The 17,953-nt window shown below is 32.8% G+C and overlaps 1 protein-coding gene across 1 annotated transcript in view; it reads right to left on the bottom strand.

Moving 5' to 3' along the window:
- The window catches only part of LOC149551124 (MADS-box transcription factor 27-like), a 91,357-nt gene that overhangs the window by 34,005 nt on the left and 39,399 nt on the right, over nucleotides 1-17,953 (bottom strand). The window contains exon 3 of the mRNA XM_089789635.1: nucleotides 2,184-2,245. Within this exon, the coding sequence (XP_089645761.1) occupies nucleotides 2,184-2,245 (62 nt within the window). The remainder of the gene's footprint in view (nucleotides 1-2,183; nucleotides 2,246-17,953) is intronic.

Below are 17,953 nucleotides of genomic sequence, written 5' to 3' on the forward strand. Positions count from 1 at the left end.
GCCAATAACAGAAAAACTAATAGATCACACAAAAATGAACACAATGCACCAAGATTTAACGTGGTTCACCCAATCCTTGGGCTACGTCCACCAAACAGCAAGTCTGATCTTATTACAATCTAGTGATTACAACTTGATTACAGTCTATAATCCCTTACAGCTCAATACTGCCGCAAGAAGTAATTTCACATCACAACATAATGAAAAGATACCTAACCCTAAACCCTTTTATACAAGTATTTTATGTTGTTTTAGGGTTACAACATGTCGGCCATAATATGTCGGCTACAACATCGGCCACGGCCCAAAAAAAAATTTCAGGGTGATGCCCCGAACCCCACTAGTTATGAAGTATGTATAGTTCTTTCCTGATCAGTCACCATAGTCTAACAATCTCCCACTTGGGATTGATCAGGCTCCACACTAAACAACAATATGAGGGGTCAATGTTAGTATCATTTGACTCTCTTAATGCACAAATTTACAATTCAAGAGCTACACAACTCTTAACAGGGAGAATATAGTATGAGCCAAAGTTGGATTAATCAGACTAAAGAGGCAATAATTAAAGAAACTCCAAAAGGATCATCCTTATTACATGTAGGTTTGACAATTTGTGTTCTACTTTAGTTGCTTTCCATCAAGTAACCTTCCTCGATTGATAACGAAAAAGAGAAAATGTTTTGCAAACATACAACAGCTAAATTCCAAACTTAACTCCATTTGGTGTCGGCCTCAGAAAGATTTTTTTTCTAAATGATTCACCACCTAGGTCCTATTCACAATGTGAATAAAATTATTTATCCTAAAAATAGAATGTTTGTCACTTTATCTCTTTTAAGTCACAAGATTTAATACATTTCATAATTTTATATAATCCTATCTCTCATATTTGCTTGTATAACAAAAGATTCTCTCTCTCTTTATATGCACTTCATATTGTACATTTGCATTCTTTCATATGACAGCATTAGTCTCTCATGCTTGATCTTTCTTTTCTTCATTCAATATTGAAACCCTTATATTTCAAGTGGCTACATCTTCAACTAGATTTGAAACCCTTATTTCAAGTGGCTACATCTTCAACTAGATTTATATTATCTTGAATGATGCACTTTTCATATAAAAACAATCCCTCCATAATTTGACTGATACATCGAATTTTTTTGTCAACTTCTCAATTTAACAAAGTTATAATTGAATGGTAAGAGTTAAATATAAATAGTCGAATAACTTCCTGGAAGACCAATCAATGTTGGTATGGTGTATTTTTTAATGTCCTTCAGCTCCACCTAGATGTTATAATTCTTATAATTGATTGATTATATATATAGCCTCATAAATTTATAGCTGAGTCAAAAATATAAAATAAATTGAATGAAAAAATTAGATTCTGAAAAGCATCATTTCAGACCCAAAAATGCCTTATTCCAAAACCACAAGCCTCAAGTGAGCAAGGAATCTCTTTCGAAAGGGAAATTGTAGACTACAAAGAACCAGCCCTTCACAATGTGAGAGAAAAATCCTCTTTCACCATTGCCTTCCATGAACAGTTAACCACTTCTGAATTTTAGACTACTAAGAACAGTGCTCTTTATGAGTCACAGGATCTGAAAATAAAGAAGAGTAACCTTCCTTAATTTCTAAACCCTAAGCCAAGGTTTACAAGCTACATCCAGAAATGGATATGATTTCCAATCACAAGCATTAGAACTTGTAAATTGTTTCTGTTAATAAGACTGAAGCGAAATTTTCAACTTTTTTCAGTTTTTCTTTAGTATTTATCTCTAACTGTTGTTTTCTTGTTCACTATATCTATTCAAATTTGAATAACGTGCAAATAAAAAAATGCACATCTATGTTGATCAATTCACTTTGGGAGATTTTACAACTTCATATTTTATAACGTTGACTTTTTAAAACATTTCTAATTTAATTGTGTAGATATTTTTGTGAGTATTTTTGGATCATCAGAATTCAGAAAACCAGATTTAAAAGAAAAGTTAATAGCAAGTCAAGTTCACTAAATTAAAGAGAGAAACGAGGAGACCCGGAACCAGGAAAAAAGAGAAGAAAAAATGAGGGAGGAAAGTTCTGAGAAATCTATAATAAAATTTAAGGCTAACAGTGTTGAAAAATATATTACTATTTAAAAGTGTGTTTTTGCAGTAAAGCAGTGTCACCTGTAGTAATCTTGCAAGCTTTCAAAGTTATGCTTCATGATCGTCGCCTTCTTTTGCCATAACTATCATTAACACACATTGAACATTAGTATTTCTTTCTTAATACAAAATACCCACCAATAGCAATCAACAATACAATTCAAGCATAATTTGTTTTACGAAATAGATAATGCTCATCAGTCGTTACCAATCACTCTGTAGCATTGACAATGCAAATTGTTTCTATGTTAATGTATCAATTAAAATTATCAACTAAAATTAGTCTAGCAAATTCAGCACGAAAGGATGATATTTTCATTTAACACTGGTCCGTTTGGCTGCATGCATAGGAATGGAGAATAGGGATGCAATATTAAGAACAGGAATGACTATTCTAGTAATAGCTTTTTTTGGAATGGGTATAAGCTCATTTTAGAGCTAAAATGAGAATATGTATTCTTATTGCCTATTTCATTTGACGAACAAAACGGAGAATAGAAAATATATTTAAAAATTTCTATTCCTATTCCACCAACCAAACAGCCTAGGGAGAGCTAGAGTATAAGAAGACTTAGTTAGCGGAAATATGAGTGGAATAGGCATATGTAAATTTGTAAAATTTCAAATTCTCTATTTGGGTGCACCAAATCAGAATTGTGAATAGGAATACGTATTCCAATTTTAGCCCAAAAATGAGCATTTGCAATTCCACTTAAATAGGTGGAATTGGAATACAATTCCATTTTTATTTATTTTAGAAAACATAAATTTTGAGGTCCGTGAATTCCCCATCAAATTCTAACTGAACCAAACAAGAATAGGAATACGTATTCTTATTTTCTATTCTAGAATAACAATTCTGGAATATGTATTCGTATTCCTGCAGCCAAATGGACCCTTAAAGAAAGGAGCACGACAAAGGTCATTCTTAAACATCACATACTAGGGAAAAACTTTAAGTTTGATAAAAGAAAATTAATTTTAATTATTTAACACTTTTAGTCTAGATTTCAAGCTTTAGTGTGTGATGTTTAAGCTGTCCTAAAAAAACATAAATGATTACGACCAAACAAACAAAAGAAAGACTCGATATGCAATGTAGATAAGTGTCCCCAGAATATGATTTTTATTTTATTTTGCCATGAAATGATCAAAGAGATAAAAAGTTAGCATCGAATATTCTACTATGACAGTCCTCTGTTTTTGAATAAAGACTACAACTTTTGGAGTGGGATTCTTGTTCAACTAGTTCATGAAAATAGTATTTAGAACAGCTAATGGAAAGAATTGTGAGAAATATAAATAATCTGAAAGTTGTCCTATATATCAACCAGCAGATTAAACATTATAACAGCAATTAGTGAACAACAGAAGCAAATATCAGACGTGCCAATATCAGACACAACAGTGAACCAATATTCATAATAAAAATCCAGCCTTATAGAATGTCCAGCAAACTCTTTAAAATAAATTCTTGTTATATTTATGACACTATATCTATTATAATATTTTGTTGAAGCTTGTACCCCAAAAAAGAGGCTTGTCATTAAAAGAGTTCGTAGCCCAAAAAAGGTACTTTCAATATCTGATTGAAGATTGGAGGAGTTTATCATGGAAGATTTGCATACATTATTCGTATTTACAACAACACTAGATGAAATGGAAGGCGTTGACTAATCATTAGACAAAATGTATCAAAGATTAAAAAAAGTCAAAACATGATTCATTTTCAAGTTCACAAAACATAGCAAATTTTTTTCAAAGTTTCATTATTTTCAATCACAAAATATATAGATCGAAAATTTCAAAAAAAATTCATTGTAGTTTCATTTTTTTGAAATTTAGTTAATGATGCATTTTGTAGGAAAGATAGCTAATCAAAAACTAAATGTCAAGACTTGTAAGGCTAGGCAGGACAGCAAAGATGATTCTTGCAGTTAAAGCATGATTTGTCAATATAATATTCTAAAACAATTATTCAAGTGTATGTGGAGTCTGGACATCTCATTTTTCTTTATAATTTAATTTTTCAATAAGCTTGTAATTTGCCTATGAAGTTGATCATTCTTAATAGCAATGAATTTTAATTTTCATGAATAGATGGAAAAAGAGGGGTAAAAATTTATTAAGATAGAAAGAAATACAACAAGGAGAGCTCAACAAGGAGCTCGATCGTGAGCAACAAGATCGTCAAATTCTTGCACCATCTCAAAGGAAAGTTGCCCCCTATCCATAATATGCCAACCCGGATCATGATTAGAAGCCCATTTGGCTAAACAATCAGCAGCTCTGTTCCATTCACGAGAAATATAAATGAACCTAATAAACTGAAAAGAGGTAGAGAAGAGAATAATCTGATTAACAATAATAATAATATGATCTTACTCTCACCATATTATTAAATGAATAGCTCAGGTCTATCTTCTATGATCCATATTAAAAAAAAATCATCCTCAAATACTTTTCCATTAATAACAACACGATCTAATAGGTGATATAAAATCAGACAACCTATTCTAAATCACTGTTGGCTTGTTTTCCCATCAATCCTAGAAAAGTTGGGAGCTTATTGTACATGTTCAAAGTTGTTTAAGATATGTGACAGTGCAATGACATGCTGTTTCCATTTCCTAAGTATCATTACAGTAAAGAGGCCATTTCAGCATGTGAACATATTATTGTTTCCACACTTAAGATCAATAATGCACTCGAAGCCAAACATTCTGCGTCTGTTTTCCTTCCTGAAAATGAATCATGGGTAATTGTTTGAGATTATAGTTTTGAGACAAAGCATTATAGAAATCTATTTTCCATCAATTTGGGTTCTTAAGCCAATGATCTTTCCCCACCCTTTTATGGCGAAATTCCAGTGAGCTAGGTCTACTGTTGCTGAAAGGTGAGGGGGATTCCCTAGACATAATCCATTGTCCACTTAAAACGCACACCTCTAGCTAGAGTATCTCTAGCCTAGTAAAGGAGTCTAACAATAAGGTTAAATCAAACATGTTTACCATGAGAGTAAGGATTCTGTCAATAAGGTTAAATTAAACAGTAATGCACTAAATCGAATGAGGAAACACAGGTTCTAAAGGAAGCTATTCCCTTAATCGATTATGACTGGCTTTGTAATAGGTGTGGTGAGACTTTCTAGCTCTTCCCTTCTTCTTTTTGAGAAGTAATCCTCTTTACAGTCCACTCCATTGTGAAAATGTAATAAATCTATTAGATTGATGCATGAAGAGCATCTTTGTAGCGAAATGACTCCTAGCTTACTTCAAAGATATTCAAAAGAATCCTTAGGTAATGTCATTGTGAAGATATCTGCAACTTGTCCCTTTGATGTCATATAATCCAACTTCACCTCTTTCTCATGCACCTTTTCTCTTAGAAAGTGATACTTGATTGCAATATGCTTAGTCTTGGTATGCTTCACTAGGCTCCTTGATATGTTTGTTGCATTAGTATTATCACAAAACATAATCAATGGTCCTATCATATTTTGATTAATCCTCTCCAAGACATTCTTTATCCATATAGTTTGTGAGAAATTACTAGAAGCTATTACATTTTTTTAGAGGGGAAATGGTGTCAATTAGTATAGAATATGTGAGATCAATTCATCCATTAACCACTTTCACACAAAGGCATTCAATACAAGAGATGAGGGGCTTCCAAACACATCTCGAGCAATATAGGTCAAATTAGATTAGGAAAAACCAAATACAACGAAGTGGTGCCAATGCTAAACCCAAATTATATCAAAGAAATATGCTAGAAAGTCACCTTTCATTCAATGTTAATTAACTTTAAGATGTGCAATGCAAATGTAAATTGAATCAATAGATTATATGATAAGAGAAAATTATATCTAGGAACTATATGTATACAATCAACTAAACTAAAATGTGAAAATAGGTCTAGGCCAAGAGATAAACAAAAGGGTGGAAGATTAGTCTTGAAACATGCAAGGGAAAATTCTATTTTGCTCTAAAACTTAAAGATCTGCAACTAGGACTAAGATTCCAACTAAAGATTGACAATTACAATAGAAAACCTAGAAAGCCTCAAAAATATTAGATCTTTTATAATAAGTTGAACTAAATAAAACCTACTACTAGGTTTTCTGAATGTGTGAAATGTTCCTGGAGCACAGAAAGAAATTCAACCCATATTTTTAAGGCTATGGTAATGGTTCCCACTTTTTGGACAAGTTTGACACTAAAGTAGATATTTTTAACAAAAACTTGATTTTCAATGCATATTGCTACAAAACCGTAAAGAATTTGATGATGATATAAACTAGTGATTTTTAGCATTTTTTATCTAGTTTCTAAAAGTTTTTTTTTTTTTTTTAATTTAGTTGAAGTCCAATTTTTCCATCTCCTTCAAGAAGTGGTCTATATAAAAATTGGCATTTTCAAAAAGTGATGAGTCGTTTCATCAAGATAAGTTTTTTAAAAAAAATAGTAATGACAAAACTCTTTCAAGGATAGAATAATAACATCAAATCTAGCAAGTTTAGTTGGTTTCATTCAATTTCATTAAAAAATGTAGATTTTATTTTGTGGCAAAGTGACACTAATGATAACTCAGACATACCTTGTTTTTTATCAATATAATTTGAGTTTTATTTGTTAAAATTATTTTTTTCTTGATTTTATAAAAAGATAACATACATACCTTTGATGGACATTTTTTTGAAATTTTTTATTTTCTCATTATCTATTTTCCCCAAAGCTTCAAATGTAGATTTGTGAAATGACTAAACAACCTATATTCAATAAAACCAAAAAAAATACATTATAATAAAACTAATATATACTAAAAATATAGTCATTGGAAAGGTTATTCCAAGTATAACAATTTTCTATGTTTAGTTTTAGAATATGGACCTATTTGGCCCTTGTTTAAGCCCTCAAAATGGAAAAAAAGATAGAAGTTTGAGTTTGTAAAATTTCCAATTTTGGGACCTCTAAATGAAGAGGGCTTTGAATGAAGTCCATGGAAAGGCTTTGAACAAAGGGGATTCATTCAAATCCTCCCAAGTGGTTATTTGGGTGGCCTTAGGGGGGTTCAAACAAAGCCCTTGGCCCACTTTTTGGCCCCCTGATGGCCCAGAACCCCCCTGGCCCACTTTTCAACCAACTATTGGCCCTAGGGGGTTCAAGTGAAGCCCCTTGGTCCACATTTTGGCCACCTATTGGCCTTTAGGGCCTTGTTTGAAGACTTAAGGCTTAGTTCAAAGCCCCTTTGGTAGTTGGCACAAGGGGCTTCAAATGAAGCCTAGGGCCACAACTTTTAATGAAGCCCTAGGGGGGATTCATTCCAAGCATAGGTTTCATTCAAAACCCCTAGAAGACAATTTTCCCACTTTTCATGTGATTTATTCATGATAAAAAGTGGGAACCATTATTGTGGCCTTACTTTTTATGAAAGCCTGTAACTAATACTTTTTAAATCTAAATCCATAGTAATAATTTGTTCATGTATATAAGAAAAATAGGTTTTATTTTTTTGAATGGGGGCTTATCTTAGTCAAGCACTAGTAGATAGTAGAATAAATCTTCAAATTGAAATATAGATAATGGTGAAGGAAATGCTAGAATGTAGTAGGACTAAATTTAACAATTGAAATACATGAGACTTGTCAAGCTTGGAGATTTCAATCCTTCTTGATATAGGTCAACCTAGTTGACTTATACCTATATAGGTCAACCAAGTTGACCTATACCTAAGGGTAATCCCAATAAAAGGGATCTTAAGGTCTACAAGAAAGTGCAAAAAGATTCACAAAATATTAAAATTGTTAGAAGATATTACCAAAAAGGTGATAAAATAACACCTTTAAAGTGCCATACTTGAAGATGATAGATATCCTACAAAATTGTGCAAGAACAGATGAAGAAAAAGAGATAAAAACTACAAAAGAAGGGATAAAAAGACTCAAAATGTGTTAGGATTAACCATAGATATAAATAAAAATTCCATGCAAATATAACCAATATTAGAAAATAATAAATTGCATAGAAGAGAACACAAGACACAAATATTTAAGGTGGTTCACCCAATCCCTAGGCTACTTCCAGAAAAAGAAAGTCCAATATTATTATTATCTAGTGATTACAATCTATAATGTCTTACAACTCAATATCACTACAAGAAGCTACAATCTCATCATACCTTATGAAATCCCTAACCCTAAGCCATTTTATATAAGTTGTTTCCACTTACAAAAGTAGGGCTAGGATAAGTAATCTAATAGAAAAACGTATGAATTGATGCCTTTTACAATCATAAAGTAAGTGTTGCCCCTTGACCTTGTCTTGGGGGCACTATCCCCAAACCCCCATAGCAATAATATGGGGGGAAACCACACCAAATAAATTGATCTAGCAATTAACATCTAAGTTTGATTAGGCTCCACATCACAAAAAAATTAAAGTGATTCTATTTTAAGGCAATAATTTTTTCCCCACTCTAGAGAGAGTATGAGACAATGAATACTATAATAAAAGAAGAAGAAAAAGAGATAGTGTCACAATGAGATAGAGCATAACCAAGTTTAAGGACATAGCCATGAAAGCTAAGATGCTAACTCCATTCCCATGTGTAAGAGGATGAAAAAAATGCAACAAAAAAAGGGAAAAAGAAATAAAGAAGGTTCAAGAGACTAAACAAGGGTCGGTACTAACACACAAATCAACTATTGTAGGAGATCTTAACTAGAGAAACATCTCACCTACTGATATCATGTTTGGAAGGTTAGTAAAAAGAATAAGAGATCATTTAAGAAAGGAAATGACATCATAATGAATGATATCCCATATGATTTTATTCCACTAGAGAGAGAGAGAGAGAGAGAGAGAGAGAGAGAGAGAGAGAGAGAGAGAGAGAGAGAGAGAGAGCAATTATCTTCCTAGTGAGTTTTGTGTCTTAGAATGAATCAAAGAAACAAAAATAATAAAGAAGGATCAAAGGGTTTAGTAGATTTGTGTATTTGATAGTCACTCACGTACACTCATTGATGAATTTTTCATGCCTACATATGTATATGAGTACACTCAAGGATCAATTCCTTACTGTCATCATTGAGTGTAAATATTCATATGCTCTTTGTGGATGGAGAAGAATCATTGATACTCATTAGGTTGTGGCATCTTATAGTGTAATATTAAAAGTTAATAAAAAGTAAAGTATTGTAGAAGGAGCATGCATTTATTCCCCCTCCTTCTGATGACTATATAGCCATAGACATCATAATGAAGATATTCTTTAATAATGCCTCTATCAAAATGTGACATTCTTTAAGAGATAAGGCATCCCATAAACTAATAAAAGTGTGTTGGTTCTTATAAGATACAAAAATAGATAATTATGGAAGGATATGTCGTCTATGTACACCTCTTATATACAAGAGAGATTCATGATGAAGATAAAAATTCCTTATAGGAAAATAATATCACATGATACAAAAATATACTATACAAAGGAAAGTTTATAGAGATCTTAGACAAAGAGATCAATGATGCACAAGAGACCTTACCCCCCAAGTATAGAGGCAATAATGAGCAATAGGAAAAATGAGAAGACCATGGTGGATTATAAAACAAAAGCACTTTTTCATGAAAAAAAAACTTACATAACCAATGAAAATAATGTACCATAAAATAATGCAATCTATAGAAAAATGAAAGAGGGATATGGAAGGATACCATGTTATACCTACTTAGTTGTCATGAGATTAACAAGAAAAAGAAAACTGATCATTAAGGGGAAAAAATCTAATATATGCTCTAAATAAGAGACCCCTTTATAATAAAGATGCATTTACAAGAATAAGATTGCACTCAAAATGGTAATCACTACATAACTCAATAAATGCATATAAGAGTGAAGATCAAACTATAAAATAAAGCAAGTTAACAAGGGATATTGAATGGATTGAAAGGATGCATTATTCCTCCCTAAGTAGTTTCAATTTATATTAGAGATGTGATTTCAAGAAAACATGAGATTGTGGTTGGGATATTGATTCTTATGTGATATAGTAAATGCATGCAAGACAACATATCATCTTATAAAATGAGAAAAAAGTCAAAAAAAAATGGATAAAATGGACCGCTCTATACAGATAGAAAAATGAAATATCCCCCATTTCCCCCCAAGTGGGGACTCAAGGGAAATGACTATTATGTTTCTCAAAAAGTAGGACAATGAGACAACAAATGAGAGGGTATTGAAATATTGCATTGTTATTAAGTAGAATGATATTAAAAATGATTCTATTTATCATTTCAATTCACATTAAATGCACTATAAGTAATGAACTCTTTATGTTTCAAATAATAACATGTATGATTCTTATAGAAATGAATTGGGTAAAATATGGAAATGGAGAAATTTTGTTTAAAATAGAACTATTAAATATACATACAATCATCTAATAAATATGTTTGATTTTCACAGTCAAGGATGTTTGTTTTGGGAGAAAATGTTTGTTTTAAATTTAAGGTTGTACAATCTTGAAGGTTTGATAATCTACCCATAGGATAAATGTGATTAAGTTCCTTAAGGTCTAAGGTTAAACTTATGAAAAGGAGGTCATAATTTGATCAAGAAGACCCAATTTTATTTAAAATATATCTTGAAAGGAACAAGAAGAACCATCAAGGGTGTGATCCTCCACTTGTAAGGTACTTTAATTAAATGAAAAATATAACTCATCAAGGCCTCATCTATAGAAGCAATGAAATGCATGGGAAGTGGTTTATTATTAGGAGGAATAATTATGTTATCCTTCGATTGTAAAAAAATTGCTTAATGAGTAAGGGAGTAATCTATTTCCTTATCCAAGGTTTCATCTCAAATAGTAGAATAATTAGGGGAGGAATAATCATAACTCAAAGAGCATCCACAAAAGAGGGAATAGTCAATATTCCTATCTAAGGGTTGATCCCAAATAGTAACATTATCATGACTCACTAGATCTTGAATAACATAATCCTTTAAAAGATGAACCTCAATGAAATAAAACACTAAAGTGTTATCAAATTCATGGAATAAGATATCTTGAAGATCATGAATAAATCTTGAAAATAAAGATAACAACCCTATTATAATTAAATGCAATGTCTATGAGAGGAATGTCTTTGTTTTTTTAATATTATTTTAAACCAAATGAAATACAATGTTTCTTGCTTGGATAGTCTTCATTTGCTTGCACTTATTTTTGGGTTCCTCATGATTCTATTCATACTTGTACTAGTGTGGGTTGCTCTTTTTAAGGTTTTTCCTCATTTATCCATTTCTTTATTTTTCTCACGTGTATTTTTTAAATTATTCTTAGATGTTGACAACACAGATATTCAACCTTGTTTAAGATGATCTAATGACTGGAGATATGATGATTTTGGATTTCCATTCAATGATCTATGTTTGGGTAGGGAAGTAGTTTGACTCAAAGATTAAAAAAAAGGCTTTAAAGATTGGTTGGATAATAGAACACACGTCTTCAAAATTGACTTATTATTATTATTTATTCACACATTAGATATGCACGAATATTCAACTTTGCTCAAGATTATCTAATGTCCAAAGATATGACAATTTTGAATTTCCTTTTGATTATCTACATTTGGGTGGGGAAGTAAGTTCACTCAAATATTAAACAAAAGGCTTTAAATATTGGCCAAGTAATAGCATATAACTTCTCTCAAAATTGATGTTTTATCATTTGTTAGTCACACATTAGATATGCATTGATCAATCTAATCATTCTATATGAATAAACTAAAATGTAATAAAAACATTTGTTACTTGAAAGGTTAACTTAAAAACATCCACATTTGTTATCATGGAGGTAACTAAACCATCAGTTTTCTCATATTTCTTCTTTTCTTACATTATTTTTTATAGGAGATTTGTTGGAGTTGAAGGCAGAAATCAAGATGCTTGGTGTAAATGTATTATTAGAGTACATCATGCAATTAATTTGTTTTCCATGTCACCAACATATAATAGATGTTATAAAGTGTATTGCAGTTGATAATGTTGACTTTATGGTATTAATCTCTCTCATACTTTGTATGAACTAATATGGTTTCAGTGTCTAATTTATTTCTTCCACTAAGGATACTTCTAGTATAAATAAATCATCTCTAATTTGTGATTTAGATTTCCTTTCCAGATAGTGTGCTCTATCCTTCTCTAATTTTAAAACCTCCATCTCCTTCAAGAATTTCTTGGGAAGCATGCAACCATCTTGAGTCACCTCAATTCTTTTTTCAAAGCATGATGATGCATGTAAAACTGAAAAAATTTCTATGTATGTCATTTACCCTCAACCATCTACCAATTTTCTTTAGTGACTTTGAATCCAAGCCCATGCCTCATCCATTGCGAGCATTGAATCATATCATGTGTTAGACCTAACACATGACTGCATCATAATATTTCCATATTTATATGATCTATAAACATGGATTCTTCCCCATGCAAGACATCCATAATATTCTAGAATTTAGGGTAGCCAATCAGAAATATACCCATCATCCTTCTCCTTGAAGGCTCTTCAAACAAAATGTTGTTACTACTCAAGGATTTTGAGAGTGAAGTTAAATTACATTTGAATCTACTTTTAATCAACAAGGGTGAAATGTCCCCTTTCTAATTTTATATGATATTTAAAGCCTCTATTCAGGTTTTTAAAATCAAACAACCAACATTTCAAAGATTGACCAATTTCTCAATAAAACCCAAATCAGGTATGCCTGAAATAGTGCCAAAAACTTCACAGCTTCACATATTATTAATAAATATGAAAGTGGAAATTTTTATACAAATTTCACCAGCATAATGGCCTACAAAATGAAATTTCCATATCTGTATAGCATTTACACAACAGCTCCCAAACAAAGGACAAAAACAATGCTCATCGAGCTCCCAAAAATAACACAAAATAGCCCAGAAACACCACAAAAACACTAATAATCTATCACAGAAGTAGAACCACAACCAAATAAAAATATTCAGCCCTATTTTAACATCTAAATGTCTAAAATATAGCAGCAACCCAAAATGATAAGAAATACTCAACCGGAAACACCAAACTCTTACAAAAAACACACCTAAAAACTCACAAATTTGCACTGTTCAGCACAAGGGAAAAATCTACATGAGCTTGCACATGGAATGGATTTAAAATCCCATCATTATCCTTCCTAAAAACCTAAAAACTCCCATACTTGGGTCTCCTTCTCCACAAGTTTGATAGCCTCTAAAGAACAACAAAGCAATGAGCAAAAATCAAGTTCTGGAATGAGCCCAAAATGCCTCCAAATCCCTTAAAAGAGGGCATAACCCTAACTCATGTCCAATAGGGGTTAATAAAACATATTTTAATAATAATTTTCATATATTATTCCATTGGTTTCCAAAGATTAGCCCCTTTTGCCGAAACTTCACCTTTTTGGGCTTTCCTGCCTTAGCAAAGATTATTATTTTTAATTATTTGAAAAAGGGACATGACAAGTCCTCCCCTCCCAATTATTTCTTTTCCTCAAGAAATGAAGGTTGGAATGCTCAAGAATATGTGCTCCTTCCCAAGTTGCATCCTCCAGTGGTAATCCTTTCCATTTGACCAAATGCTCTATGATGCTCCTATTTCTCAATCTTTTCTCTCTTGTATCCAAAATCTCTTCTGGTATCAAAACTAATTTCCCTTCATCATCAAGAGGTGGTAATTCTATAGATACTATGGTTTGTTGTCCTAGAACCTTCTTTAGGCAAGATACATGGAAAACATTATGTATTTTGCTATTTGGTGGGAGCTCCAATTCATAAGCTACCTCTCCTACCTTCTTGGTGATCTTATAAGGCCCATAGAACCTTGGCTTGAGTTTCTCTACCCCACTCCTCTTCAAGGTGCTTTTCTTGAATGGCTGCAACCTGAAAAATACCAAATCTCCCACCTCAAAAGATCTATCGGTCCTTTTCCTATCAGCATACAACTTCTATTGGTTCTGTACATGTTGTAGATTATCCTTAAGGGACCTTATTATGTTTTGGCTTTGCTTAACGAAATCACTTGCTACAGGTACTCTACTATTTGAAAGTACTAGATCAACAAAAGAAAGGGCATTATAACCATAAAGAGCATGAAAAGGAGGCATACCAATAGACATGTGATGAGGTGTATTGTAACAATACTCTCCTAGGTGCAACCATTTCACCCAAGCATGTTGTTGATTTGAAACATAGCTCCTCAAATATCCCTCTATCCATTTATTAACTATCTCTTTTTGTCCATCTTTTTGAGGGTGATAGCTAGTATTGGGAGTGAGTTTAGTTCCTACCAAATGAAAGAGATCCTTCCAAAAAGAGCTGAGGAATCTACTGTCCCAGTCACTAACAATGTTTCTAGGCAAGCCATGTAATCTTAAAATTTCCTTGAAGAACAATTCGGCCACTTGTGATGCCTTGAAATCGGATGTGATAGGAAAGAAATGTGCATACTTAGTTAGTCTATCTACCAACACATATATGAAATCCTTACCTTGAACCTTAGGCAACCTAGTGATGAAGTCCATGGAAATACTTTCCCATTTTTGTTTAGGAATAGGAAGTGGCTGCAACAACCCTGCAGGAAATTTTTTCTCACTCTTTCTTTGTTGGCATTCCATACATTCCTTAATGTGTTTAAGGACATCCTCCTTCATACCCTTCCATGAAAACTGCTCTCAAATTTTCCTGTATGTCTTGAAGTATGCTTGATGACCAGCCAAATGTGTGTCATGAAAGGCCCTCAATATCCTTTCCTTAGTTTTTGATCCTAGCACTAAGAAGATGTTGTTCTTGTAATAAATCAATTCATCAACAACCTTATTCCTATTATCATCTACTAACTTATCCAAAATCTTGGTGGCAAAGGAATCTTTAGCATACTCTAAAATTACGGAGACTTTCCAATCAACAGAGATAGATGTTAAGGAACACAGAGTGGGCTTTCTTGAGAGAGCATCAACAACCACATTTTTCTTTCCTTTCATGTATTCAATATCAAAATCATAAGCTTTTAATTTTCTTACCCATTTTTGTTGACAATCATTCAAATCCCTTTGGTTCAAGAAGAACCTGAGGCTATTATGGTCTATCTTTACAATGAATTTCCCACATACCAAATATTGTCTAAACTTATGAAGTGCATGCATGATTGCCAACATTTCCTTATCATAGATGGAGTAAATTTTCTCTGATTGATTTAGTTTCCTACTATTAAATTCTATTAAATGTCCCCTTTGAGTTAGGACATCCCCTATACCTTCTCCAAAAGCATCACATTCAACAACAAAAGGTAAAGAGAAATTTGGAATTGCAAGCATAGGGCATGAACTCATTACCTCCTTAAGCTTATCAAATGTTTTTTGTGCCTTTTCTGTCCAAAAAAAAGCTCCTTTCTTTTTCAAATTAGTCAAGGGGGCAGCAAGCTGAGAAAATCCCTTGGCAAACCTCCTATAGTAGCTACATAACCCAAAGAAACCTCTCAACTGTGTAAGATTAGTGAGTGGAGGCCAATCCAAAATTGCCTAGATTTTTTGTTGATAAACCTGTACTCCTTTAGAAGTTATAATATGTCCCAAATATAGGATCTCTATCAAACCAAAATCACATTTAGATAGCTTAGCATAGATTGTTGTTCCAAAATTCCCAAAACAATGTCTATGTGCTTTAGATGCTCTTCCCATGTTTTACTGTAAATCAAGATATCATCAAAAAATACCAAAACAAATTTTTGAAGATGCTAGTTGAATACCTTATTCATACAAGATTGGAATTTTGTAGGTGCATTAGTGAGGCCAAATGGCATAACAAGAAATTCAAAGTGCCCATAGTGACATCTAAAAGTAGTATTTTCCACATCTTCACTCCTCATTAGAATTTAAAGGTACCTTGATCATAAGTCAACTTTTGAGAAATATACAGCACCATGTAACTCATCAATGAGTTCATCGATGCGTGGTATGGGATACCTATTTTTTATGGTCTTCTTTTTTAGAGCCCTGTAGTCTATACACATTCTCATTGTACCATCCTTTTTCTTGAGAAGTACCACAGATGATGCAAATGGACTAGAGCTAGGCCTTATGAATCCCATGTCCAGGAATTCCTTAATAGTTTTTCAATTTCTTCCTTATAACCTCTTGAATTGTGGTATGGGGTTGTTATAACTGGTTTGGCACCCTGTTCTAACTCTATAACATGCTTGAAACCTTTATCTGGTGGTAATCCTATAGGCAAGTCATTGAAAACTATACTGTGCTTATCAAGAATATTTTGAATTTCAAAATAGAAATTACCTTGATTCTTTGGAGAGCTTGTTGGATGGATTATGACTCTTGTTGCCCATGCTACTTGGCCTCTTCGAAAAGTTCTCTCCATCCTCTTTGCAAAGACTGCCTTAGGTGCTCCATTCGATAAGCCTCTCAATAAGACTTCTTTCCCATTGGAATGAAATTTAAACTCCATAGTTTGATGGTTCATGTAATAGCCTCCAATAGAGTGCAACCATTGAACACCCAATACAAGATCTGTCTCCCCAATGCCAACAACATAGAAGCCATCACATAACTCATAATCTCCTAAGGTCATCTTGAGTTGTTTCACCACCCGTGTGCAAGGCATAGTGAATCCATCAACTACAGTAACATTGAATCCCTCAAAATCTTTTACTTTAAGCCCTCTTTTCATGAAAAATCCCTCATCAATAAAATTGTGAGTTGCCCCAAGTTATCAAGAAGAACTTTCAACCTTTGCCCTACTAGTACCCCTCAAATTTGAAAGGGATGGTATCTTGGGACTCCTGATAATGCTGCTAAAGTACCATCCTTGCTGATTTCTTTTTCTTTTTCTTCTTCTTCCTCCTCCTTAGTGTCATGAAATTCCTCATACTCATCTAAATAAGATTCTAAAGCAACTTCAATATAATGCACTTGACCTTTCCCCAAACATCTATGTCCTAGAACCCATGGTTCTCTACAAGTGAAACAAAGCTTTTTCCTTCATAATTCACTCCTAGTCTCTTCATCTACCTTATTTTTTGCCACATTTATCACATCTTTTGGTGGTAGTGTTGGAAAAGTATTTTTCTAAAAATTCCCCTTATGTTGCCAAGGATTTGGGGGTATTTGATTAGTGACTGGTCTCATAGGTACGCAAGTTTCAAGTTGCAAGCTTCTTTTGATAGCTTACTATAAGGTTGAGGGTGAGAAAGCCTTAACCAAACCCTTAACAGAATCTTCCAAACCATCAAGAAAAAGATAAACAATCCTCTTTTCACTCATATTAGGTACCATAATAGCTAATTTTTGAAACTCTTCTATATACTCATTAACTAATTTGGTTTGCTTCAACTTTGACAATTCTTTAAAATACTCTTCATCATCCTTGAGGTCAAATCTATCTCTCTTTGACTGAAATCATCAAATGTAGTTACCTGATCATGACCTTGAGTAGTCATTCCATGATACCACCAATCATAGGCTGCATCTTCCAAGTGTAGACTTGCAAATTGAATAGCATCACTCTCCTTCATGGGGTTAAGTGTGAAGAAGGTCTGTAATTTTTGTAGCCATGCTCTAGCTGAAATTTTATTTGTTCCATCAAAAGTAGGTGCTGAAAACTTGCTTATTTTATTTTTGAGATCTCTTCCACTTATGTCGTGCTCCCTCTTGTACTCTTTCTTGGGCATCAAAGTGTTCATCATATCTACATATTCTCTAAAAGGAATTGAACTG

The sequence above is a fragment of the Cupressus sempervirens genome, chromosome 6 (genome assembly GCF_028749045.1).
Source record: "Cupressus sempervirens isolate cs-2001-9-10 chromosome 6, ASM2874904v1, whole genome shotgun sequence".
Taxonomy (NCBI): domain Eukaryota; kingdom Viridiplantae; phylum Streptophyta; class Pinopsida; order Cupressales; family Cupressaceae; genus Cupressus; species Cupressus sempervirens.